Source organism: Monodon monoceros, unplaced genomic scaffold (genome assembly GCF_005190385.1).
Source record: "Monodon monoceros isolate NGI ecotype Baffin Bay Population unplaced genomic scaffold, NGI_Narwhal_1 Super_Scaffold_1, whole genome shotgun sequence".
Classification (NCBI taxonomy): Eukaryota; Metazoa; Chordata; class Mammalia; order Artiodactyla; family Monodontidae; genus Monodon; species Monodon monoceros.
Window position 1 is genome coordinate 25,441,955 of NW_021703765.1, and position 27,836 is coordinate 25,469,790.

General features: G+C 42.9%; 2 protein-coding genes across 8 annotated transcripts in view; one reads left to right on the top strand and one right to left on the bottom strand.

Annotated features, from left to right (window-relative positions):
* Positions 1 to 1,774, top strand: part of HDHD2 (haloacid dehalogenase like hydrolase domain containing 2) — a 38,725-nt gene extending 36,951 nt beyond the window's left edge. For all 5 annotated transcript variants that reach the window (XM_029226364.1, XM_029226383.1, XM_029226388.1 and 2 more), the window contains exon 7: positions 414 to 1,774. In XM_029226364.1, the coding sequence (XP_029082197.1) occupies positions 414 to 517 (104 nt within the window). In that variant the 3' untranslated portion in view covers positions 518 to 1,774. The remainder of the gene's footprint in view (positions 1 to 413) is intronic.
* Positions 1,775 to 7,692: 5,918 nt separating this feature from the next.
* The window catches only part of KATNAL2 (katanin catalytic subunit A1 like 2), an 89,862-nt gene continuing 69,718 nt past the window's right edge, over positions 7,693 to 27,836 (bottom strand). For all 3 annotated transcript variants that reach the window (XM_029228631.1, XM_029228622.1, XM_029228616.1), the window contains exons 10-14: positions 27,374 to 27,465; positions 25,105 to 25,215; positions 9,563 to 9,725; positions 8,667 to 8,769; positions 7,693 to 8,153 (exon numbers count right to left, since the gene is read on the bottom strand). In XM_029228631.1, the coding sequence (XP_029084464.1) occupies positions 8,014 to 8,153; positions 8,667 to 8,769; positions 9,563 to 9,725; positions 25,105 to 25,215; positions 27,374 to 27,465 (609 nt within the window). In that variant the 3' untranslated portion in view covers positions 7,693 to 8,013. The remainder of the gene's footprint in view (positions 8,154 to 8,666; positions 8,770 to 9,562; positions 9,726 to 25,104; positions 25,216 to 27,373; positions 27,466 to 27,836) is intronic.

Here is a 27,836-nt window from a genome sequence, read left to right on the forward strand (position 1 = left end):
GGGAGCTGTGGAGACCTTGATTCTCTCATCATTATAAGGGTGGTCTCTGGTGTCCCAGGTGCTCATGGGGTGTGATTAATCTGGTGTTCTACCAGTAGCCTTTGTTCACTGGCTTTATTGTTATTTTTTTAAACATCTTTATTGGAGTATAATTGCTTTACAATGGTGTGTTAGTTTCTGCTTTATAACAAAGTGAATCAGTTATACATATACATATGTTCCCATATCTCTTCCCTCTTGGATCTCCCTCCCTCCCACCCTCCCTATCCCACCCCTCTAGGTGGTCACAAAGCACCGAGCTGATCTCCCTGTGCTATGCGGCTGCTTCCCACTAGCCATCTACCTTACGTTTGGTAGTGTATATGTGTCCATGCCTCTCTCTAGCTTTGTCACTGGCTTTACTTTCATTTCAGGGAAATATCGAGCAGCAGACGAAGAAAAAATTAATCCAGCTCCTTACTTAACTTGTGACAGCTTCCCTCATGCCGTGGACCACATTCTGCAGCATCTACTGTGAACCATTGTGTGAATCAGAAGCAACTTGAAACGCAGCTTTTCATTGTCTGGAAAGAATCCCTCAGCAACTTAATGACAGACAGAGACCACTCAGCCCTGGTCACCATTTAACCCTCTTTTATTGGGCAGTAATTAGAAAGAAAGGTATTGAATTGCAGCCAGACACCAAGCCTGGCTAATCCCTTTTGTTTTTTTTCGTAAAAGAAGATGAGATCCAAAGAAAGGGAAAGCTGAGATTTTGTGCCATTCCTTTTAAAATATTCATCAGGTTAGCGGGCGCTGGGGAAGAGTCTCCTGCAGGGAGCCTGTTCTCTGCTGTCTCCTCGCTGGTAAATTGGAGGGGTTCAGACTCTGAATAAAGTTGAATGGTGTTTTTTAAGTTACAAAGTACTGCACTGAAGGGTGCGTTAGGCTGTATGTAGTTTTAATATTGAGTTCAACTGTGAAATCCATCAGAAGTGCCAAGTAGGGTACAGGACAGAAGAAGCAGAATAAAGTGTCCTTTAGCCCAAGTGAAGGAGTGAATTTGCTTTAACAGATGTTGAAAACTAGATTAGCTACTGTATTATTCCCAGCACGGGTGACTTCTTTTTCTCTTGGTTAGCCAGAGATGAGTAATTTAAATTTAGAACCTGGTTTTAATTTAAAATAATATTTCCATTAATAACCTATTCATTGCAGATACCTATTATACTGTGTTGTGTTGGAAATTTTATGTAAAATTAAAACTATCAGTATTTTACAGGTGTTTTAATTAGACATTGTTATTAACAGGAACAGTGCAGAAACTAAAATCAAGCCTTTAATGTCTTATAGACCATGCATTTTTGAGGCTAGTGTCCACCCGGGTCCTATTAACTGTACATTTGCAAGATTTCATTATTTTTGCCTCTGACACTATGGGAAAAATCTTTCAGAAGCTATTGGGACAGATTCAAGCTTTTATGTACTTGGTTACTACGGCTGTAAAATGAAATCTCGTCTTGCAGCATGGATTCTTCTTCTCATGTTAAACCCACCAAAATGAAGGGGACTAAATAGGTAATGATTTTCTTAGTGCATTTGCATACTGTGATGATCCTGGGCCTTTGCCATTGTTTTACTGGGCTCTTGGGCACTGGATTATTAGCTTGTAATTGTCCATTATCATGGTGCTCACCTTATTGAAGCACACAGCAGTGTTAATGAGCTTTGGGTTTTGATGCTTGTTTAGAGATCAGCTTGGTCTTGGATGGGACGGAGCAAAGCTAAATAAATGGCCGCTTCCTCTACTTCTGGTCGTTTGGTGAACACTTTTCTTGTTTTTGCAGATGCCCCAACCTAGTCCTTACGATCCTAGAGTGCTGCAGACGGATGTGCTAGGGCACCACCCCAGATCAGGAGGAGGAGTGCAGTGACCGGGGCACAGAGCAGGGAGCCTGGCCAGCACTTCCCTTCGGTGACCTGGGGCAACTCCCCTAGCCACTCTGCCTCCTTTGCCTTCTCTGTAAAGTGGAGATACCCCACCACGTAGGCTTGTTGTGAGGGTTAAATGCACAACCCATATATCAAGGACTTTAAATAGAATCGGACGAATGTTAAGTGTTGCCTGTTTGCGATGATGACACAGATGTAGCAGGAGTACCTGCATATAACAATCCGGAAAAGGTTGGTAGAATTCATCTCTACAGTCAGTTCAGTGGGGAAAGTCCTCCTGAGAATTTAAAAAAGAGAGACATTCTACTACATTTAAATTCCTTCAGGCCGGAGCCACACAGAAAAGCCCAGCGTGCAGGCAAGAGGGGCTGCTGGGCGTGTTCACCAGTGGCCTGTTCCCCGGCACCTGGGTCACTGATTCCTTGGCCCAAGCGTTATCAACGGTTTGCTAGCTGCTGTGTGCGAAGTGCCTGCTAGGAAATAAACATTTAAGAGAAGGATTTTGCCTGGAGGGCCCTTACTAGGTGAGGAGCTAAGGAGAATACCCAAGGCAGTGTGCAGACTCTGTGTCTCCCTTCTCTGTGACGTGGTCCTGACCACAGGATGGAGTGAAGTGTTCCCTCCCTCCTTCGTGCCTTGGAGCAGTTGTTAGATTATACTTAGGTCTTCAAATGTCTCTTCTCCCCACCAGACAGGACTCTGTGCTACAACACAGATGGGCACTCGGGCCGTCACCAGACAACTCAAAATTAGCTGTAAATATTATAGGAATTGAATGCTAGAGGGTATAGCTGTGGGTAGGGAGGAGAAAATGTTTCATTTTAGACTTGCTGCTCATAGGGGAGGCCCGTTAGGCACTTAAATAATGGCTCTGATGCTCTGGAGACACGTTAGAGCTAAAGCCAAGCTGTAGACATCACTGATGGGCGAGTGGCAGGAGGGGGTAATCCAGCTGCGTGTAACGAGCCAGTCAAGAGAAACGGCTGCTCTACTTTCCTCCATTCTCGCTTGGCCCTCTAGGCCATTAAAATCTTAGTTGGCTATTTTATTTACTTAATAAACATTATATAGGACTTTCTAACTGACCTGTCCACGGTATGAAGTTCGTGAGGATAAATAGAAATCTTGGTTTAGGTCGAGGTTACTGTAAACATTCCCAGCTCAGCTGGTTGGTTTGCCTTGGGCTTCATGGAGGAGATTGAATAACCGAAGTACGTAAAGGACTTTATTTTCCAGCCATTACATTTCAGGGGCTGTCTTGTGGTGCTGACCCCAAGGATAGTGTTGGTGCCAGCTTTACTATAATCCTGTCCTGGCCCCAGAAAAGGGACCAAGTGAATCTTAGGACTTGAAAGGGCATTAGAGAATGCGCATGGTCAGGAGGCGGTTATTGGGCATCTCCTGTGAGCTGGGCGTGGAGGAGGGCGAAGGACCAGTCTGGTGGGGAGACAAGGTTGTTGCACCCACTTCACTCTCACACGTCCAGAATCAGCTAGTTCTGCAGTGGCTCTACCTACCCACCACTCTACCCGAGCGGAGCGGATTGTAATGCCTGGAAAGGAGAAGGGGGCTGGCCCACCTCCCTAGTGACGGTTCCATCAAACACCTGCGGTTGTGGGTATCAGAAACTGCCCTGGAGTGACTGTCGTCACCTCACTCTTAACCCCACGCTGAAAAATCACAGGAGCGAGTTGGACAGGAAAGTCTATGTTCAGTTGGTTTGGATCGGTGGTGGTTCATGTTGGATGAAACTGAAGTCCTTGGGCACCTATAATAAAGAACTTTTAAAACTGCACTAATCTATTTCATTAAAACACTTGCCTTGGGCAGCAGAGTACTTCGTCCTGTTAGCAGTTGTTTGCATAGAGCCATGTTTGCGTTAATGAGTTTCTTTGACATAAGTCAAAGAGGCCTTTCCCGGCGTAAATGCACAGGGCCTTTGCTGAGCTGACTTTGTGTTACACCAGCCATCAAGACCTACTACCCAAAGCATGCTGCTGTCCTTGAGAGGCGAGGTGCCAGAGCACCAGAAATCGTTTATCATAATTCAAACCACATCTGTTAAGATGAAACAGATTTTGATATCTTTTTCCTGTGTTTAATGTCATACACATCTCAATGCCTGTTTGTTTCACTGGCTGATGTGCCTGAGAAAACCAAATATTTATTTTATTTTAAATTATTTATGTATTTATCTTTGGCTGTGTTGGGTCTTCGTTGCTGCGCACGGACTTTTCTCTAGTTGCGGCAAGCGGGGGCTACTCTTCGTTTTGGTGCACGGGCTTCTCATTGCAGTGGCTCCTCTTGTCGCACAGCACGGGCTTTAGACGCACGGGCTTCAGTAGCTGTGGCGCACGGGCTCAGTAGTTGTGGCTCACGGGCTTAGTTGCTCCACGGCATGTGGGATCTTTCTGGACCAGGGCTTGAACCTGTGTCCCCTGCATTGGCAGGCAGATTCTTGACCACTGCGCCACCAGGGAAGTCTCCCAAATATTTTTAAATGCCCTTGGGAGTAAATCACTAAGGAAGACAGCAGAACGTAGCTCCAACTCCTAGATACCTATCTTCTAGTTGGGAAATTGAGCTATCTTCAGCTAGTTCTGGCCTCTCCAGTTCGCCACAGTCCCCCACCTCTTCCTTGTCTTCCTTTACCCATGTGTAACTATATTCCAAGTTCCTATAGCATTTGAGTTACGACCTCTGCTTTAGAAGAAAATACCACATGTGGAATTAGGTTCAAATTTCCACCAACAACTAACGGGCCAATCTCCTATATCCCTGTAAACTTAGATATACTTTTAGTCTACTTTTAAAAAACTAACCAGAGGCTCTAAACAGTACATTAGTCATGTATTAGTTGATCTCTCTCAAAGCCCCACTAAAAGAAGAGGGAAGGAATAAAGATGTTATAAACCAACAAGGACAACCCACAAGAGAATGGTAGAGAAGACAGCAGTGGATGACAGGGTTCAGTAATTCAGGAGATGGAAAGAGGATGATGGAGTGTTGATAACTAAAATCAACGCAAAGAAAAAAACCAAAATTCATCCTGTAGATTATCACCTCAAAGACTCAAGGCTTGGAGACACTGGGTAGAGTGGTCGTGAGGTGTGAGGCAAGGTTGAGAAGCAAGGAATTGGTTCAAAGCTGGGAAAGTGGCTGGAGCCCCAGAAACCCTCCCCACCCTGAGCAGCCAGATACGCACCCTCAGCCAGGCAGGAGAGGGTGGGGGGGTTACGCTCTGGAGAAGTGGAACTGTGAACGTTCAGGCCTTGGAGACACTGGACATGGTGGTGGGCCAGGCTGAGAGGCAGGGCTGAAAACGGGATTAGGGAAATCTCTGCTTGTTCTACAGCCATTGTCTGGTCCCCTTCCCCTTACAACCAGGACCAGAGAGCGTGGGAATGGAGTTGAAAGTTAATCTGATATGTTTGGCCATTTAGAAGACAATACTGATGGGTATCGGACAGATATGAAAATGTTGCCCAAAAAATTAAGAATAAATACTTAGAAAATTAAGCAAATGAAAACAATGAGGCAGTTATTAATTCCAAGAAAGACAAAACTCAACAAGGAAATGTAATCCTAATCCACTAGTTGGCTCTTCATTGAACAATGTACAGTGAACAATATCATAAAAATATTGATTATTGAGTTAACCTAAAACTGTAGTAAAACTTCGGGGATGATCAGGGAAAGACGTGTGTGGTAGGGATGGGGCAAAGGGCTGAAAAGGATATATTTCATTTCATCCAAAGCAGGAAGTCATTAGATAACGTATAAAACTGATAAGAAGCCGCCAAAATAAAGGCATGACCTAAAAGCATATGTGCGTGATCATTTGTAGACAAACTTTCCAAGGAATGAGGAGAGAAGGATGGACTATGTGACTGAATGTACAAAGATGAATTTGGAGATTCTTAAAAGGAATGGAGGGAGGATGTGGAGGTGGGTTTTGGAAGTGGAAGGTTACTGGTATGTGCTGGGAGGGATGGCCAACCACACTTACCTGAACGGAATCAGGAACTCCAGAGCAGTAAGCTAAAAGGGCCCAACCCTATTGTCACAAAGCATGCTGTCCACGGGAGCCCTCCTCTGCCCCTCTGCCTGTTCATTCTTAGGTACACATATAGTGCACACTTAACCTGCTTTCCAACCACAGCAAATTAGCTATTATTGAGGTTCCATCCACTTGAGATTTTATGAAATCAGAAAGGGTGGCAAAGGCCGCAAGCAAATGGACTAACAGCTATAAGAAATGTCAGCTGACAGCCTGACAAAGAAAATAACCCAAAAGCACAGACGGCAGATGTTGGAAATTGAACGGCACAGCAGTCTAGGCCATTGAGTTTAGAGACCTCCATGTCTGCATATCGGCAGTGCTCACAGGGTGACCTAGTGACCATGAAGAAGTTTCAGCTGAGCTTCTAAGATGAAATGTCTTTTTGTTTCTTTTAAACTCATTCAATTTGACTACATTTTCCATAAAATGGTATTTTAAGAGGCATCTGAGAATATTCTATTCAGAACAATCAAAACCCCAAATGTTTTTGTTTAAAAGGGTGAAATACTTTGGACTATTTAGCCCAAATGTCCCTTTTCCTGGAAGTGTTTTCTTCTCTGGAGGAGTCTGCCTTGCAGGGATGAAGAAAACAAGGCAAGGGAGACAACAAAAGGTGACCGTAGGAAAATTCTAAGCAGGGGGAGGGGTGGCATTACTTAGTGGAAGCCTTCAAAATTTACCAGGAGTTGAAAGTAGATGCCTCAGATTGTGGGTTTCTGAATGAGAGGTTTCTAGCTGTTTCCAACCCCGTAAAGAGATGTGGAGGAGCCTAAGCGCAGGGAAGACTGTTCTAGAAGCTCAGGTACCCCATCCTAAGTTTTGGATCCAATGAGGAGCTGTGGCAATGGAAAGAGAAGGGCAGAATACACAGGATGTGAGATATGAAGATGTTATTAGGGGCCAGAACTCAAAACACTGCAACTGGTAGGTAGTGATAGTGGGGTGCTTGTTACCAGGGCTATTAGCTCATCTCCAGAGATGGGCCAGTGATATTCCTGAGTGGGGCTAGTCTGGTAGGGGTTTGCTCTGCTGATAAAACTGACTGGAGTCAGAATCAGGGAGGGCAGATGAGATTCAGAATATTGTCAAGAGAAGCAGATGCTCTCTTCCTTGCTCCCACCCTTATCCACCCTTGAGCTGTCAGCTGCCAGATGGTCTGTCAAGCTTAGCTTCTGATTGGCTCCCCAACTTAGAACCACCCTCTGCATCCCAACACAACTTTCCTTACCACATCTTTTTCAAAATGAAAATGCCAGGGCTTCCCTGGTGGCGCAGTGGTTGAGAATCTGCCAGCTAATGCAGGGGACACGGGTTCGAGCCCTGGTCTGGGAGGATCCCACATGCCGCGGAGCAACTAGGCCCGTGAGCCACAACTACTGAGCCTACGCATCTGGAGCCTGTGCTCCGCGACAAGAGAGGCCCCAATAGTAAGAGGCCCACGCACCGTGATGAAGAGTGGCCCCCGCTTGCCACAACTGGAGAAAGCCCTCGCACAGAAACGAAGACCCAACACAGCCAAAAATTAATTAATTAATTAATTAAGAAAAAAGGCTGCAATAGTAAGAGGCCCATGCACCGCTGTGAAGAGTGGCCCCCGCTTGCCACAACTAGAGAAAGCCTTCGCACAGAAACGAAGACCCAACACAGCAAAAATAAATTAATTAATTAATAAACTCCTACCCCCAACATCTTTTAAAAAAAAAAATGAAAATGCCAGTTCACAAATGAGGAACACTACAAGAAATTATTCATCTAAATTTTATGGGATCTCATTGTGAGAAAAGTCTCCGTTGCAAGACCTCATAGCACACATAGCTGTAATTGGAATCTTCAATATTTTGCTGACATCGACCATGAAAATATATATTTCCAAAATGGTACAGTTGTCCAAATTAATCCAGTCTTCAAGAATAATTTTCTGTTTTCTATTCCAAGCATAATGTTCTTCTTTCACTTACACTAATTAATGAGGAGGCCTCTGTAGTTGTCTTTGTGGCCAAGTCAGGGTAAATGTGGTTTCACACAGACTCGAACTCACTTTGCCAGGCTGAGTATCTCTGAGTCAGATTTTTTGCTGAAGGCTTGGTGTGGGCCAGCACATCCAAAAAGTCAGCAGTGGTCACTGTATCCAGCTGGATCCCAGGTAAACTGCTGCTCTCTAGATAAAAACACAAGAGGAGCAGCACAACGGTCTAGCTAATGGTGATCAATGCTCTTGAAACGTTAATAGACCTTCTTTCAAGACAATGCACAATGCAGCATTCTTAATGGTTAATGCAGCAACAGGCAAGACTGAAGAGGGCTGGGGAAAAAAGTCTTTAATGTGCAACTCAGCCCCTGAAGCCCATACACAAAATGTGACTTAAATGTATCATTATAAAGTGTTATTTAATATTTATATAGTGCCACAAATGGATCCAGCCCAACATAGTGTGCCAGCGAAATAAAAGCCCGAGCCCTAAGGAGTTTATCGTCTGGGGACAAAGTTGATCCGAAACAGAACAGCAGAGGAGGAAGGAGTTGGGTGCAGAAGGAGGATTTTTGACCAAAGAATGAGTGCCAGTGTAACAAGCCACAGAGAACAGGGGCAAGGTGCCACCTGCTGGTGAAAGCCCAATTTTTAAAAACAAATTTCTCTCCCAGAGCACCTTGGCTGTCATCCTCACCATACCTGACTGCTGATTTTCAAGGGCATTGAAGATCTTCCTCACAGGCCGCATGGCTGCTTCCCTGCAGACTAGCTTGATGTCCGAGCCCGAGTAGCCCTCCATCTCCTGAAACAGCCGCAAACCCAGCCATTAGGCAGCAGGCAGAATGCTGGTGGTGGTTACATTCTTACGGGCAGGACAGGGTGTCAGAGCCCCTGTTTGGATTCTGTATCCGTCACCCATGGACACTATATAAAGATTCCCAGATAAATAGTGTTTGGGGGAGAGAGGCTGCTAACGTGTTTGGATAACCTAAGGATCTGGGCCACAAACAACTTCCTAACACCATCCAAACGTAGGTGGTGAGATGCTGGTGACGACTGGCCCACCCAAGCCAGCCTAATGGGGCCCTTGTGCCCAAATTCAAGGATGGCAAAATTTGGTAGACACTTCTGTTCTTGTAAATAGGATTATAACCTGCCTTTAAGGAACCTCAGAGAACATCACATTCAAGTGTCCTCTCGAGGCAATGACACCAGTGGGCCTGGGGGTAACATGCTTTTCCTTTTGTGAAAGACTTGCATTTAATCATCACAGCAATCCTCTATGGCCTGTTACCCATTTTACAGATGAAGAAGCTGAGGCTCAGAGAGCAAGTGACTTCCTTGATGGCACACAGTTAATAAGTGGCAGGGCCAGAATCTGACCGTAGGTCCTCTGAGTCTAAACCCTATTCCACTTTATCACATCTCTGCTTGAATGTTCCCGAGGGACAAAGAGCATGGTCTTTCATGAAGGAGAGGCCCGTTGTGCTTGTTGGGGCAGCTTGGATCTTTTCTAAGTGACTCGAGGCTCCGAACAGCTGAGAAGACGGTCACAGGGCGGCCCCTGGGCCTAGGCGCCTCCCCAGGCAGCTCACCCTGCTCAGCAGGCTGTACTCCAGCTCCGCGCGCAGCTCCAGGGCACAGCTCCTGCTCACGGGCGGCAGCCAGTGGTGGATCATGGCCTGCCTGGCCTCCTGGCTTGGGAGGTCCACCAGAATCCTCTTCTCCAGGCGCCGCAACATGGCACAGTCTAGCTCCCTGAGTCACGTCCAAAACACAGGAACTGGTTGGGGCAGTAACTCACTTCTTAAGCAACAACTATATTTGAAGAACAAATTTAGCAGGAACCAATCCTGCATCTTAACTGTTACTCTACATCTATGTCTGAGTGGGTAGGACCATTACTTCATGTTGTTTGGGAGAAACAAATGGTTAAAAAGAAGAAAAAAAGAAAGGAGAGATAGGGAGGGAGGGAGGAAGGAAGGAAGAAAAAGAGAAAGAAAGTATACATCCCCCAGATACCTCATGTGAAGGAGGTGGTTTTAGGTGACTTAATTTGAGGGGGAATAAATCCAGCTAACACCAACCAAACGTGAGCATTCCCACTGCAGTTGTAACATCAATTATTCAACCTGACCCTGCCAACGAGTACATTATACCTGACAAAACTTGGGCACTCTGGGAAGTGCGCTAATTCTTCAAAAACTCTCATATTTTCTGGAGTGAATGACTATCTCACTCCATTGCTCTGGTGAAGTAAAGTGCGAATGCTCCTTCCTGGGCGCCCAGTGCAAATGTGGCCCTTTGAAACACTCATTCCTGGTCTCCCAAAACACTGTCAGGCCAGGTTTATGCACTTTGCATCTGCAAGCCATTTCCTTATATTTCTTAATATAAAAATTTCAAGCAAATAGAAAAGTAGAATAAAACAACAAATATCCACATACCTACCATCTTGATTCAACAACAGTTAACATTTTGCCATATCTGCTTCATACGTATTTATCTATTCTTGTTAAATTATTTCAATGTAAATTACATCATGAAACCCCACCCCCCAATGCTTCAGTATGCATTTCCCAAAAAAGGGACATTTCCTTATATAAGTATAATACCATTATGACACTAACAGAATTAACACAGATTGAATAATATGTCTAATGCCCATTCCATAGTAAAATCTCTCCAATCACCCCCAAAATACCTTTTACAGTTTTCCCAACCAACATTCAATCAAGGATTATGCACTACATATGATTATGTCTCTTAAATCTCTTGTAATCCAAAGCAGTCTCCTTGCCTTGGCCCCTTTTTGAATAGGTAAGGCTAGTTGTACGATGTCCCACATTCTGGATTCGTCTGATGTTTTCCTCATGGTATCAGGTAACTGGTTCCTGTATCTCCTGTCCTCCAAGATGGAAGTTAGACCTCAAAGCTTAATCAGAATCAGGATAAACATTTTTGGCAAGTATATTTCATGGATAATATGTTTTCGCATTCATTACATTGGAATCCAAGGTTGGTGTGCCTCACTGCTAGTGATGTGATGTTTAATTACTGAGATCATCTGGTGACCACAGCTCTCTTCACTGGACGATCTCTCAAGCATCTCTTTGTAAGGGGTAAATATTCTACATACAGTACTTTAGCACCATGGGAATACCCCTTTCCCCATCCCTTTCAACTAGTGGTTTTAGCATCTGTTGATGATCTTTGAATCAACTGTTTCATGAGAGTGGTGCAAAACGGTGATTTAAAACTTTTTTCCATTCCAAATGATTATGTAGAATGATCATGTAAAGTAGAGCTTTCCCTCATTAACTGGGGCTCTTTGGTTACCTTGAGTTACCATTCCTATTAAAAACAGATCATTTTTGAGTGTGAGTTTGTGAACCCTTTTTATGTTAAAATTTCAAGCTCCTAGACAGGAGGGAAATATCTCTTTGATTTTCTAGCACAGAAATTAGGAAATGCCTGTGTGTTGGTCTGGCTTAGCCGATAATAAAGAGTAACAGTGAAAAGCATCATCACCAGATTTTCTCACTCATAAAGATACCGAGAATTTCCAAAGCACCCTCCCTTTTTTCTTATTCTGAATCTATGTCATGATATTTCCTTTAAATTGAAAACATGAAAATACCCTTCCAGGGAGCATATCTGAATCCTAAACTGGAGCGACCAGGTTTCTTAAAAGATTGTGTCTTTTCTTTACCTACTATTCCTCCCGTCCTGAGCTGAGAATCCACTCCAGGGCTGCTTTCCCGGCAATAAAAAGTACCTATTTCTTTTTTGCATTTGCTTTGTTCTTTATCAGCTTCACCCTGTTGAAATTCATCTCATCAGAGACAGCCACCTGCACAACCACATCCCCTCTCAGGGCCAACATTTATATTCCAGACACAGGGTTGAGGGAACTTTGCAGAGCTCTAGGCAATTATTTTTTACGTCTGAAATATTAATAAAAGCTCGTGCTTAAATAGCACTCACCAGGTGGCACGTACTGTTTCAAGTATTTTTCAGATATTAATTCTCAGAACCTACCTATGAGGTAGGTAATATCTTTGTTTAAGATGAGGAAACTGAGGCATAGAGGCCGAGTAGCTTGCCTGAGGTCAAGGCTAGTGAATGGCGGCCCTGAACTTGAACCCGAACAGTGAGACTCTGGAGACTGTGCCTCAGTAACTGGCCTGATACTAGCACAGTAACAGCAGGGAGACCCCAAGTCACATCACGGTGAAATCTCAGAACCCTGAGAACGAACAAAGGATCATAAAAGCTTCCAGAGAGGAAAAACAGGTTGCATCCAATGAATGGAGAATAAGATTTCTCATCATCAATGTGAGATATTAAAAGAAAATAGAGCAATCAAAATTCTGAGGAAAAATAATTATTTATAACTAGTTATTTTTGGCTGCGTTGGGTCTCTGTTGCTGCGCGCGGGCTTTCTCTAGTTGCGGCAAGCAGGGGCTACTCTTCATTGCAGTGTGCAGGCTTCTTATTGCAGTGGCTTCTCTTGTTGCAGAGCACGGGCTCTGAGCACGCAGGCTTCAGCAGTTGTGGCACGTGGGCTCAGTAGTTGCAGTGCGAAGGCTCTAGGGCACGCAGGCTTCAGTAGTTGTGGCACGCAGGCTCAGTAGTTGTGGCTCGTGGGCTCTAGAGCGCAGGCTCAGTAGTTGTGGCGCACGGGCTTAGTTGCTCCATGGCACGTGGGATCTTCCTGGACCAGGGATCGAACCCATGTCCCCTGCATTGGCAGGTGCATTCTTAAGCACTGTGCCACCAGGGAAGTCCAGGAAAAATAATTTCCAGTGTAGAAATCTGTATCTTGATCAAACCATCAATTAAGTGGGAGGATAGAATAAAGACATTTTCAATATGCAGAGCCTAAAAAATATTACCTCCCATGTACCCTTTATCGGGAAAGTACTAGAGGACCAAAGGGAGAGAAACCAAACCAAAGGGCCACATGGGCTCCAAGAAACGGAGGGTCTGACAGAGAGAGAAGGAAACCTCCAGGATGACGCAGGGGGTGCCTAGGGTGCAGAGGACAATCCGCTTATTTTGGAGAAGGAGAGAAGGCTCTGGAAGATGTGCCTCCAAGAAGATAAACTTGACTGAATACCTGGTATGTCTGAGTAAATCCAAAGCTGTTTTAGACAGTTAGCAGAGAGATGGGCCTCGATTAGTGGCAGGAGGAGGTGAGTGAGGGGGGACGAAAGGAGGGGGTCAGGGAGATATAGAGAAGAGACACCATTAGACTCACATTTAGGAATTCGGTCCAGCAACATTGCCCACCCGCCAAGTGTATTGTCACTGCTGAGTCTCCGATACACAGAAATGAATATGACAAACTCCTTACTTCAATGTAAATAATAGGCAATAACTGGGAGGTTTGGGCCTTGGACTGCAGGAATGTTGGTCCTGTAAACTTTAAAAATGAAATAAGACTTGGGAACCTGAAGCTAAAACCAGGAAGGAAGAGAGAATAAGCTGGGGAAATGGCAGTGCTGGGTTGATGAGCAGTTGCCATATTTCCCCCAAGGCCTTTCCTTGGACCAGCTGCCCCTCCTGAAAGGGCAGGGGCTGCAGAAGGAAGGCTCTTTGGTGGGAGCACCTCTGGTCTCTTCATCCCAGCTAGGGGGACTGCTTATTGAAAGGAAGACCAGATCCCCGAATGCCCTAGGAGAATGCAGGCAGGCAGAGGGAGGTGGGAAAACAATCCCTCACTATAGATGATTGTATTGATCAGCTAATGCCCTAAGGCACGAGATTTACCTCAGAACTGCTTGTGGGCACAAAATAAGTGCAACTCTCTGACAGCCAGGCCTGATTAATGCACTTTTAATGACATCAATAATTATAATCATACAAGGGAGGAAACAAAGGACAAATGGAATGTACCCAGGAATCATTCTTTATGCCAATATATTTACGTGAAAAAATTTAACCTGCGGCAACCAGAAAACACTCCCTTTAGCTGCTACATTTTGATTTTCACACCCAAGTTATTCTGTTCTCACATCTCCTTCATCTTGGTCATTTGGTACTTCCATCACCTCGAAGGTCAAAAGCAACCAGCAAGAGTGACTGTGACACAGTGAGGGCTCACAGACCTCACAGCCTGGCCACTGGACCGGTGCCCGCTGCTATATACAAGGTGGCAGCGCCCACTGGTCACCTAGACAGCTTGCATGGGCCACGAGGCCTTGCACTTGAGCACCTGGGCTCCCGTGCCAAATCTTCGGGGCCCTTCCTCAGCCCCTGGCATGTCTCCCCTGTTAAACCATGTTGTTCCTGGGATAATGATCATTCCAAATTTTACAGAATTTGGAAATCAAACATCATTCTAGATTGTTCATTCCATAGTGAAAACATTAAGTTCAAACCATCTCAGTGTGACAAGAGAAAAGCAACCTTCAGTTTTGTAGGCAAAGTCTTTGCAGTATGTCCCTAACCAACGTGAAGTCAGAGATCGTGGCAATCCTTGAAAAGCAGATTCAGGAATTGTATTCTTTGGTAGGTGACAGGGAGTCAATGAATAAAGCGCTGAGGTTTACTTTGTCTCCTGCACTGAGCTCTGTGTAAGTTGACTCCTACCTACACTTCCCACCTGGGCCAAACTGCTCTGTCGGCCGTTATCTGAATGTACATTTTGCCATCCTAGTTGAGCATGCACTCAGGTCATTTTCTTTACTTGTAACTTCCAGTTGGTCTACCAAGAGCCAGGTCCTTTTCACAGGTCCAGTGCAAGTGCTCTCTACCCCCTTTTCTTTTAAATATCTTTAATCAGAAATGGCCTCTTCCCGATATAATTTTATTCTACTTATTGTCTGTACCAGCCACATGGCTGGCTGTATCCTCACTTCTTAGTTATTTGCGTTTATATCTCATCCATTGTCCCATCAGATAGCCAGCCTCTAGAGGCCAAGGATCATGGACCATATATCTTGGGTTCCCCCTCCTTCCATCATGCAGAATACTCACAGTAGGTACTCAATAGATACTACTTGAGTGAATGAATAAACTTTCAGTTCAGGGCTACTGGCTTCATGTAAGTGATCTGCTTCCTTAAAGCCCAGTCTTTATTTACGAAGGTAAATCTGCTTTGTTGAAAATTAGCATTTTATAAGCATCATTAGTTCGAATTAACAGAGAAAACAAGCATCAACTTGGGAATAAAGCATTCTATTTTCATCTTTAGTAAAAAAAAAAAAAAACACGGAAATGATGATTCAGCTCACTTGGCTGGGCAGTGCTTTTGAAGATGAGGTGAAAGATGTAGTCTCCATAGGGGGCCTCTCATCTCCAGAGACTGCACTTCTCATTCTGAAGAGTGAGCTCACAAGCAAGAGACAAGGGGATCTAACAGGAGAGCCATCAGTTCAGTCTATGTCCTACTGATGTTAGGGTAAGAGCATCACATATTTATAATAAAGAATGACAATTACTTCGAGTTACTAGAATACCAACAAGGAGATATATTCCTATTATTCTTGCCAGAAAATGTATGACCAATAATTGAGAGAAGAAATGGGAATCTTCTTTTTCCAGCAAAATGATGAACTAGATATTCAGAAATCTCTTGATATAAAGCCACTTTAAAAGCTCGGTGAATTATAGGAATCACTTTTGGTATACACAACAAATGAGTCCACAGGAAGCAGCAAAATTCTCAAGCCCTAAAAATGAAGAGGAAGCCAAAAATCAAGACTGGGCAGCTGAAATTGAAGCTGTGGCTGAGTGTTTGCCTCTTAGTTACAAAAAAAAGTTTGGATTTTAAAGTCTACCTGTGGCATAGCATAGAAGGCCTTGGGCCCATTCAAGATGGTAGGTAGAAACAAGGCCCATCACGTAAAACAAAAAACCAGATGGCACATCCTCTATGAAAGGATGGGTTAGAAAAATATCCCCACTAGCAATGGAAAGAACCAAGGGAATCTGTCTTATACTTTGGGGTGGGAAAAAGTCTTCACTGATAATTCAGAATCCAACCTACCCTCACTGGCATGGATGAAGAAACCCTATGCTAAGAAATTAGCTTACAGTTGTCCAAAGCCTGTCAGGCATAAATTTTCTGTGAAAGGACATGTGTAAGACTCTCACAGATAGAATTCCCCTCACTAAATGTAAGCCCACCATCCCAAATTCTGAAACATATAACGAACCACCAAGAATGAGAGTCTGCAGAAGAAACTAAGAACAGAATTAAACTCCACTGATACAGACGATAAAATAATTGTGTTTAAGATGTATAAAATGATAAAAGAGGGAATCAAAAATATGAGAGAGACTCGCTTCTGGCCAAGATGGAGTAGCCCATCCTTCTCTAGTCCACCCACTACTACTAAAATTCATTGCATGTAATACAGCTTCTAAACATAGGAAGACACTGGAAAGAAGGAGGACGAGGGGCTAGGGAGCGGGGGACATGCGGAACGAACGACAGGGCAGTGTTCTCAGGTTTCTGTTTTGCCTCCCTCAGACCTCCCACACGGGGCGCTGGAGAAGCCCACTGACAAACTCCTAACAGGCACAGACAGAAGCCTCAAGAAAAGCTCATTCTCTCTAACAAACGGCTGGGAAGAGCAGGTCCACCAGGACACAAAGCCTTTTTGATAATACCTGCCCTACCCCAGCTAAACGTCAGAGGGAAAACTGCCCCCCACAGAGTGTCTGTGCTGGGAGTCATGGTGGAAGGAGCTTGGTCCAATGCACTGGTGCCATATTAAAACCCTCAAGAAAAAGAAAAGTCAAATAAATTAAGGCCCACCCATACGTGGGATTCTATATGGAATTAGGTAGATTTTCAAAGTTGTCCACAATGTATTAAGTGAAAGAAAAAAACAGGCCACAGAACAAAATAATATGTATCCATGAACGTTCACATTCTTGTTTCTGTGTGTGGGGCGTGGGGTGGTGTCTGTGTGAACAGTTATAGGGGACTGTGCACTTTCAAGCAACCCCAAAGCATATAAAATATGACTTTTATAATGAACATGTATTATTTTTCTAAATAGCCAAAATGGTGAAAATGATTTCCCTCTTGGGGAAAAAAATTACCACAGAAGGATACAAAGGCAACAAATGATAGCAAATAACCAAACCATTTTCACCATTAGGGTATATACAAAGATGATAATACTTATGTCACAGTGGTGAAATTATGAGTAGTTTTTCCCTAATTCTCAAATTTTCTATAAAATGGTTATGTTAATTTTATACTTTTTAAAATTTGGTTTTAGAATTACAGTTCACATGTCAACCTGCACCCTGTTAAGATAAAGTAATGCCACAGCAGGCCAGGCTGCAATCAATTTATGTCTGATGAAACCAAAAAACTGAGGTGTGAATGGGGCAAGGGCAAGGTTACTCCTAGTAACCTCCTGCCCAATCAGTCCTGGGCCTGCCCCGCTGCACCTACCAAATCCTGCACCACACTTTTTTCCTGGTTGTGTCAGAATCACCCATCAACCACATATGGAGGATCATGAACTTGATATCATTGTACAGGTTAGTGAAGCTTTGTATGGAGAGAAGCAATTTCAAGCAAAGCAATTTGACCACTGGTAGGCACAGACATACTATTGCTAAAAAACAAAATTCAAATGAGTAAATTTAAAGATCTAATTGGCTTTGTTCAACGATTCAGGAATCCAGGAGCATCCCATCTAGCAAACAGAAAGGAGCTCTGAAGACACGTACAAAATGGAAAATGTTTTATAGGCAGAAGGAGACGCAACAAGAAAGTTATGGGCAAAGAGTGGATTGTTTTGGGTAAGGTCACCTTCTTTTGGGGAACAGCAGAGTCTACCCAGTGGATTACCTCACTAGTACTGACGAGGTAATTCCAGACTGACTGGTTAAGATTACATTCCTGGGAGAGGCTGAAACTATTAGGTTAAGTATTGAGTCTCAGTTTGATGATGTGGGCTTAGAACAAGTGACTTCATTTGGGGCCTGTTGTCCCTTTTTTAAAATGATAAAAGATTTTAAAAGCCTGAAAGCATGATTGAATGCTATTGCAATGAAAGATGCAATTATCAGATCAGAGTGAGTTAATGCAAACCACCGTTTCCCGAAAGGTTTTCAAATAGAACATTGGTCTGATGAGATGCTCCTTAAGGAAGGGATTCTGGGGTCAAATAAATATGGAATGTACTGCTTTCTCATAGCTTTTCTTGGAGAGTCACAACACACAATAGCATCTTAAAGGCACTGAGAACTCCTGCCAGGGTGGAAATCAGTTGAACTGTAACTCAGTATCTCTGAGTTAAATTAGATCCCACTAGATCCCATTTTTTGGATAATGACCTGTGGGGAACCATTCTTGGAGAAATGTTGATCTAGAGGGTAATGATAGTCAAGGCACGAGGCCAAAAGGTAGGACCTCAGAGAGCACAGCTTCTCCCTAGAGCCCAGGAGACACATGGAGCTACTGCGGAAAAACCCAGGGTTATGTCTGCTGACCCCTTCAATCACATGTATACACGTCTATAGGAATCTCACGCCAGACAGGACAGAGCCCATATGGGAAGAAGTCAGTTTACATGGGTACATTCTTCCACATTCCCAGTGCCAGAATCTCTAGGATCTTATGCTTTCTTTACATATTAAGATTTTTTTTTTTTAAATCCAGAGTGTGGTCATACTAGGTGGATGATTTTTAAAAGGGACAGTGAAATGTCTAGCCCTTTTGCAAATAACAAGGAAAAGATGAGTTTCAACACGCTTCACACATACAATTTTTATACCTTCTTTGTACAAACTACCATCAAGTTTAGTAGACATCTAAAGATGGCATTTGCCTTAATAGCCCTTAATAGCCCTGTTCAGTATTTTGTTTCCCTCTGTACTCCTAGGCCTGAGTTTGTGAATACTCAACAATACTAACTGTGCTTGTTAAACATTTCTTCCATGGCTATTACTTTAAGTGGTATATTAAATATGCAACATTCGTATTCTTCTCATTGCTAATTTACACATCAAATGACACAGATGAGCTGTTATTTCTTGCTTCCTTCTTGTCCTTTCTGTGATGCTATAGATCAAGGAAGGAGGTCCTCGGAGGAGAAGCAGTGAATAAACCAAGATGCTGCACGCCACCTCACTGCTGAGAAGGGAGAAAATGACTAGCCCTTTGAGACAGAATGGATTTGTCTAGGGAAAGTGATAAGTTAACAAGCAGTAGGTGATAGCCTAATGCCTTGGAAGATGCTGTAGATAAGAAATACCACTAACCAACCATAAAGAATTTCTTTGGGGATTTTACGACTGGATTTTTACATAGTTTGGTATAATTTAGTTATTTCCCCAACAAGCATAGATTGCTTGAATCAGATAAGTTTATTCCCTCATCTAAGACCCTGAAGCCAAAATAAAGGTCTGTCCCAATACTCTTTTTTTTTTTTTTTTGGTCCCAATACTCTTGATAAAAATATATTATTTCCTAATTTAAGGACTTGGACAGTATGTAGCAAAATACTTAAAAATAAAAACTATGCCCTTTCATACAGCAATCCTACTTCCAGAAATCTGTACTTAAGAAATAACTAGATTTTGGTCAAAGATTTTTATTCAAGGAAGTTCATTTCAGTGTTATTTATAATAGAGAAAGTTGGGAGCAGCATTTATGTTCAACAGGAAAGGAATGATTAACTAAATTGTGGTATATTCACATGTGGGAATTTTGGGCAGCCATTACAAAATCCAATTTTCAAGGATTATTTAATGACGTTGGAAATGTTCTTACTATAATGTTAAGTAATGAAAGCAGGACCCTGGTGGGAATACAAAATGTACAACCTCTATGGAGGGAAATTTGGCATTCTCTACTATAATTTCATGCACATTAACCCTTGACCCAGCAATTCTACTTCCAGGAACCTTCCCCAAAGATACACTGGCAAACACACAAAGTGATATATGCACACCATTACTCATTGCAACATTACTTATAAGAGCAAAAGAGTAGCAACAGCCCCAATGCCCATCAGTAGGTGATGGGGGTAGATTATCATATGAACAAGATGGAATACACGCAGCTACAAAGGGAAGGAGGGAGAACTTTCTGTACTTATTTGGAAAGATCTCCAGAACATTTTGTTATGGAAAAAATAAAAATACAGAACAATTTCTATAATATACCGCTTTTTGTGTAAGTAAACCAAGTTATTTTATGGAGTTCTTAAAAAAAACTTGACAGTTTATTTGTGGAGGATGTGACAGTCTGTCTCTAAATAATGTCTTTCTAAATAATGTCTGTCATTCCTTCCATTAGTCCAGTGAGCCTCAGCCTGGGGTAATTTTGCCCCCCTCCCTGGGCAACATCTGGCAATATCTGGAGACCTATTTGGTGGTCACAACGGGGGGTGATGCTACCAGCATCTAGCGGGGAGAGACCAGGGATGCTGCTCAGCATGGTACAGCGCACAGGAGGCCCCACAGCAAAGAATTCTCTGGCCCCAAATGTCAAGAGTGTTGAAGATGAAAAATCCAGAATTAGCTCTTCCATCTTAGTTATGCCAGGTCTGTACCATTTTCTTCATCAAAATTTTACTGTTATGATAGGTTTGGTATTATTACTGAAAATTCTGTTATAGTCACAAATATAAAATATATCTACATATTAGGATAAAGTGAATAACAATTATATTAATGTTGTTAAGAACTAAAATGTTCACAATTAGAGAAAAGACACAAATATAAAATCAAATAATTTAAAAACCTTGTAATCTTAAATTTGAGTGCTAAGTATTAGTATGAACTCATCATTTGCCTCTTTTTAAAACTAGGTATGTATTTCCTAGCTCTGCCCAATCAAAAGGCCAGGAAGCAATGATAATCCAGTAGCAAGGAACACCCATAACTGTGAGACTGTGATCTCTAAATAGTATTTCCCATTAAAGGGAACCAGGGCTCTGTGAATCAATGGCTGATTCCAGGTCTGGAGCAGAATATTCAAATTGAGCCTGGGTCACCTTGTGCAAATGACAAAGGAGCTTGGCCCTGCCACACCTAACAGAAGGGGAAGCTAAGAAATAGAATCCAAAAGTTGGGGTCCTGTTATGAAAGTAGAAGGATGAAGTAAATATTGGGAGGCAGGGGCTTCCCTGGTGGCGCAGTGGTTGAGAGTCCGCCTGCCGATGCAGGGGACACGGGTTCGTGCCCCGGTCCGGGAAGATCCCACATGCCACGGAGCGGCTGGGCCTGTGAACCATGGCCGCTGAGCCTGCGTGTCCGGAGCCTGTGCTCCACAACGGGAGAGGCCGCAGGGGTGAGAGGCCTGCGTACCGCAAAAAAAAAAAAGAAAAATATTGGGAGGCAGTTATCAATCTCTGCCACAGCAGCATGGGGGCTGACAGTCAGGCTCTGGATCTGCCTGTCCAGTACAGTAGCTGCCGACCACATGTGGCTACTGGGCACTTGAAGCAAGCCTAGTCCAAACTGAAGCATGCCCTAAGTATAAAGTGTACACTGGATTTCAAAGATTTAGTATGAAAAAGAGAATGTAAATATCACAATAATTTTTATATTGATTATATATGGAAATGATAGTATTTTACATATACTGGGTTAAATAAAATATGTTATCAAAATTGCATATTATCTGTTTCTTTTGATAATTTTTAATGTGGCTACTAGAAATTTTTTAAGTATGTGTGCCTCACATTATATTTCTATTAGACAGCGCTGCTCTAGAAAAACCAGTTACAGGGTCTTCTGAAAGGCTCGGAGCTTGGGAAATGGGACAGACATGGGAAGTTTAGCAAAGGCATGGAGAAAGAGGAACAAAAAATTCAGAGAGGGAGGGAGGGAGGGAGGGAAGACAGACTAGTGGCCACAGAACAGAAGAAAATATCTACAAATCTGATAGAGGACGAAACAAATCTTATAACTCAATAATTTAAAAACGGACAAAGGATTTGAAAAGACATTTCACCAAAGAAGATATGCAATTGGCCAATAAGTACACGAAAAGATGCTCAATATCACTAGTCATCATGGAAATGCAAATCAAAGAGAGGAGATACCACTGCTCATCCACTAGGATGACTATAATCAAAACGACAGAGAATATCAAGTGTTGATGAGGATGTGACGAAATTGGAACTTTCATCCATGGCTAGTAAGAATGTAAAATGGTGCAGCCACTTTGGAAAACAGATTGGTCGCTCCTCAATTAAACATAGAGTTACCATAATAATTGCACTCAGAGGTATAAAAATAGGCAAATCTATAGAAACAGAAAATAGATTAGTGGTTGCTTAGCGCTGGGGGTGGGAGATGGGGATGACTGCTAATGGGTACAGGGTGTCTTTTCAGGGTAAAGAAAAATATTCTAAAATTGATTGTAGTGACGATTGTATAATCATATAAATATAAATATAGCTAAAACCATGAATTGTACACATTAAATGGTGAATTGTATGGTATGTGAGCGATATCTCAATAAAGCTGTAAAAAAAAACTAATGATGTTATACCAAACAAGTCATGAGATCATAGTGAGAGAGAGAGAGAGAGAGAGAGAGAGAGAAAGAGGGAGGGAGGGAGGGAGGGAGGGAGACTGACTCATTGGTTACCACTGGAGGTTGCTAGGGCACAACTCATAACTCTAAAAATCAAAGAGAAAGAATTCTGATTTTCAAGTATGAACTACATTTCAGGGTAACCAAATAACCCTATTGGATGGACCAAAGTTCTATGGTAGAGAATAATTCCAGCTATCAATCAGAAGGAATGATAGGATCACACCTCTAGTGAAATAAGTGATTCAGGCAAAGATCATCAATGGATGCTACAACCATTGACGGGAACTATAGAGCAGAGGAACCTGGCTGACACACCTGAACCCACTGATCAATCTTGGTACCACCACAGGCGGGACAACAGGGCACTACATGCTTCTGCATGTGATGCAATGTGATGTACTCAGCATCATGTATGAAGTATGTCGCCAAAAAATTATATTAATCCTGAATTGAATCTAATCAATCTAACTTTTAGTCTAGAGTAATTATAAGCGTATGAAGAACTAGCTAAGTATTACCATGAGCATACAGTGAGCCACATCCTGAAAGTTTAGACTCTGCAGGACAACCTCCCTAGCAATCAAGTCAATAGCAAGTGGGGGAAAAAAAGAGGGAGTCTGTTCTAGATTAAAAGATACTTAAGAGAACAACTAATTACAAAATGCAAATCTTGTTTGGTTACCAGTTCAGTAAACCAACTGTAAAAAGACATTTTTGGAACAATATGGGAAATCCGAATATAAACTGGGTATTAGAGGATACTAAGCAATTACTGTTAATTTTGTTGGGGTTGATAATGACACTGTGATAATGTAAGAAAATGTCCTTATTTTTTTTAAAGATGTATGCTGAAGTATATATATGTGAGAAATAACATAAGAATCTAGGATACAGTTTAAAATGTTGCGGCAAAACAAGAGAGGAGGCAGCAATAGATTAAATCAATTGGGCAAGATGCTAGTTATGGAAACTAGAAAATGGTGGGTTCATTGTGCTCTTTTCTCTTTAGTGTTTGTCTAGAATTTTTCATCATAAAAAGTTTTTTTTTCAACCCAGCGATGTTCAAGAATGGGTAGGACTTACCAGTTCCCAGATATGCTGAAAGGATGCAATCTGTGATGTCAAGGAATCCAAGCTCAAAAGCACATATGTATTTGCCATTTGACATGACGAGAGGCAATTCTTTCAGAAAAACCCTTCTAGGCTTCTTTATTTTTGATTGCTTACTAGGTTTTTGTTTTTCCTCTCTGAACCATTTTATGTGAGGTTTCCCAACGACTGATCACCTCAGGGAAACTGCGGCAGCACTATAACCTCCTCAGCTAAGCCCTAGGTTTCGCTGGGAGGTAAGGGCTCTCTATTCCTCCCTGCGGGGCACAGCCCTTCCCAGAGCCGTGCACGAAGCTGTCCAGTTTTCCCCTACCCTCCTTAGCTGACTCTCACAGTCCCCCTGGGTCATAAGTAAAGAGGTTATGATCAACCCTCTTTCAAACAGGTGAAGGAATGGAGATTCTTTCTCTAAAGGATTTCACCGCCACATTTAAATGATGGTTCTCTGTGTGGATTCAACTTTAACATTGTGTGTAAACACCTCTCTCTTCACAATGTAAAATGCTGATCACCTTAGCACATTAGAAAAGTCTTATAAATTTGAGAAGAGTTGAAGCTGGGTTGAAATTATGAATATAGTTAAAATAACAGATTACACATGAACATCATCACCTCTTGCCAGTGACGACTTCTCTGGGAGCCTAGATGATCAGCATGCACAGGCAGAAGGGTGTCTCTTTTCACCTTGGAATGTAGAAACAGAAATGGACGAGGTAGGGGGAAGGGGAAGAGTGTCACGAGTCCCAGCTCTGCTGCAAATAGGATGTTGACTTTGGGTGGACTGACCTCCCTTGACCTTGGTACCCACTCTGCAAATGGCAAGAGCAGCATTTCCTTATCTGGCTCCTGTCTTATCTGCAGCTCAAAAGAAACAAGGTATGTGAAAATATTCTTGTAACTATAAAGGGATTATAATTATTTTTTAAAATATTCTCTCCAAGTAGATATTATTTTTCTCTAGTCAACATCTCTTATTTCCCAATTCTGCTTCTAGAATTGGTCTTAAACCACTCTGGGATACAGTCTGAATAACAGACTCTGAGAGTAGATTATATTTTCAATTAGATATTATTTAGCTTCCTATTTACTGCACAACATTAAGGTAAAGATTTTCCTCCCAACTTAAAGTTTAATTTTAACATGTTAAAATCCAAACATGTTATTTCTGGAATATTCTTTGAGTCCTGCAGATTTTAGTATTTTACAGTTCTCTGCCAAACCCCTGCTTAAACACAGTTAATAATTTGGCTTTAAACTCAGAATGTCCATTTTAAATATTGTCAGTGGTAGCCCTGGCCTATGTTCCTTCTGTTCAGGCAGATTCTTTCACGGTACAAGTAGCAAGGATTGAGGACTTGACCAGGAAAGCCTTCAGCTTAAACTTCCAGGGCTGGAACCAAGCAAGAGGACTTTTCCTGAAGTGCTCAGTATAATATCTTCATCTGTACTCAGTGGCTCATGAAAATGCATTCAGAATGTACTCTCTAGATCTCTTACCATGGCAGGTTGGAGGCTGCTAAGACAAACACGAGATCCTCGGAGCGGGCCAGCCCATCCATCTGCACCAGTAACTCAGTCTTCATCCGCAGGCTTCCTTCGTGCTCTCCCCTAGAGAAAGACGAGAAGGTGAGATGCTCCCAAGAGGCAGAGTCTTTGCTTCCATGACCAGAGTGACACTTATAGCAAGGACTCAGTGACGGCAGACCGGGTTCCCTTCTGACAACTAACCCCTTCCCTGCCGCATTCTCAGGAGCTACTCATCCCAGGGTTGGAGAAAAGAAGCAATTGGTACTACTTTCAAACAGTAACAGAAAGGAAGTAAATGAACATAATCATGATATTGAAAAGAAAAACAAAGGTTGACAATGAACCAGAAAATAACTGAAGGGGAGACAGTGGCACTAGTAGATTAAAAAAGGCAGCCCCACTGTGTCTACCTGCCGTATCATTTACCCTTTTAAAAAATGGCTTCATTGAGAATAATCCTTTTCATTTATATAGCAGGCATGAAAGTACTTTACACACACTATTTCTTTTAGTATAATGTATGGACATAAACTGTCCAAGAAGAGATGAACCACAACACAATATTTCATTCTCTTCTAATAAGAGACAAGATAATGACACGGAAACTAGGCTTTCCTTGCACAGCAGAATAGAGGCAGTTTTCTGTGCAAATTCGTCCTCTGATTTTCCCACCACCCTCACTGCTGAGACCCTCCAGCCAAGAAAGAGATCACTACACCATAGGACGAGCACAATCAAAACTGGCTCAAAGTCCTGACCAGCTCCAGCAGGCTCTCATGTAGGTCAAGTTAAAAGGACAAAAAAGTGCCTTTCTAGCACAACACAACATTCAGTTTCTCATCTCTGCCTGTATATGGTGGCAGCCCAAATTAGGCTTATGGGTTTTTTAGGAAATGTGCCCCTTTCTATCTAAGAGGAAACATAAATATCGTTATATATTTATCTAGCATTTACACATAATTACTATTCTTTTAACATAACATGACCCCCAAAGTCTTCAGACCACCTGCCCTTATTCCCTTATCCTTTGAAGACTCTCGTTTTAGTGTTTAACTTCCAGACAAGGAAACTGACACACTCAAGGCTGGTAGATGAAGTTTCCAAGGTAGCTCAATCAAAGCTGTGGAGGGCCCTGGGGATGGAGATGGGCAGAGTGCATGTAAGGGCAAGTGTCACTGCAGTAAGGCAGGCCAGGAGCACAGGGCATTGCAGAGGAAGTGACCACTAGGGCAGCCTGGTGGGCTCCCAGCCAGGCCCCCGTGCAGCTGCCTGTTCCTGCCAGGCCCCCTTTGGAGAGGCAGATCACCTAGCCTGGGGCTGGCTAGCACCCATGAAGCCATAGAAACAGTTACATTTCAATCAACGACATGAATCCCATGCATCTTGGATGCATCTTGATGGTTGTTTTTCTCTGCTGGGAAAATGGTTTTTAATAAGTAAAATTTCATAAATTATATTCTAGTTATACTTCCAACAAGATAATTGTTTACTTTTTATTAATATTAGTTCTGCCTTGATGATAGACCATTAGAAGCCATCAATAAATGCAGCTGTGTTGAGTTTTCCCTGAGAGCTGTTTTTTCAAGCCAGGGATACAAAGTTTAGTAAAAAGTTTCAAAGAATAACACCTCTGATGAAGACAGAAAGGTGTTCTTAAAACACACACACACACACACACACACACACACACACACAACCTCATTACAGTCTGAGATGTGTTCTGCCTGCTGGGGACATTAGTGGACACTTAATCTTTAGAGATAACATATGTGACATATTTAAAATCGGTCCGGCTGAGCCACAGTCTGGTGTCACAGAGAAGTGGCGGCTTCCCTGGCCTCACACGCCTTGTCCAGGGCTGCCTCTCAGGGCTTAGCCCTCGGCAGCCCCGCTCCCCCCAGGCAGCCCCTCTGGCTCCAGGGGAGGTGTTCACAGGCGGCTATCTTGAGCCAGCAGGATGGTTATGGCAGCCTGGGATCAGGGGCTGGGTGATCTTCAGGCCTGAAATCCACTCTGTGGGGAAAGGGCAAGGGAGGATGACATTTCCTCTGGTTATAAAAACTACTTAAATCAGCTATTCAGTTAACATGATCTAATTTAAACACCTTTCCATGTGTCTGCAGAAAATCTGTGGGATTATTAATAGGCTCATTCTGCTGGTAAATGTCGATGGGCTTCCGACCGTCAAACACACTTACGAGAGGGGAGAAGTGATGACCAAAAAAACCCTGTCTGTTACCCAGGAGCCGTGCCTCTCTGACTCATCACTGACTCCAGCTCGTCCAGGAAGATGGTGGAGGGGGCGTGATAGCGGGCAAGTTCAAATAACACCTGGGTAGGAGAAAAGCAACCACTTGTTAATTCATATACTTAAAGTTCTCAGATGCTCCCAGAGATTAAAAGCTTAGGATAGCTGTAACATTAAGCATTTATGCTTCACTTTGTTATTTCACAATAACTTTATAATCGCTACAGTTACTTCTCCCTAGCACTACCCCATGGTCCAATTATTTCCATTTACCACTTGGTAAAATTACAGCCAGAGAGAATAAGTGGTTAGCTCAAGGTTATTAATCATAGGATTTCCCTGGTGGCGCAGTGCTTAAGAATCCGCCTGCCAACGCAGGGGGACACAGGTTCAATCCCTGGTCCGGGAAGATCCCACATGCCGTGGAGCAACTAAGCCCGTGCGCCACAACTAC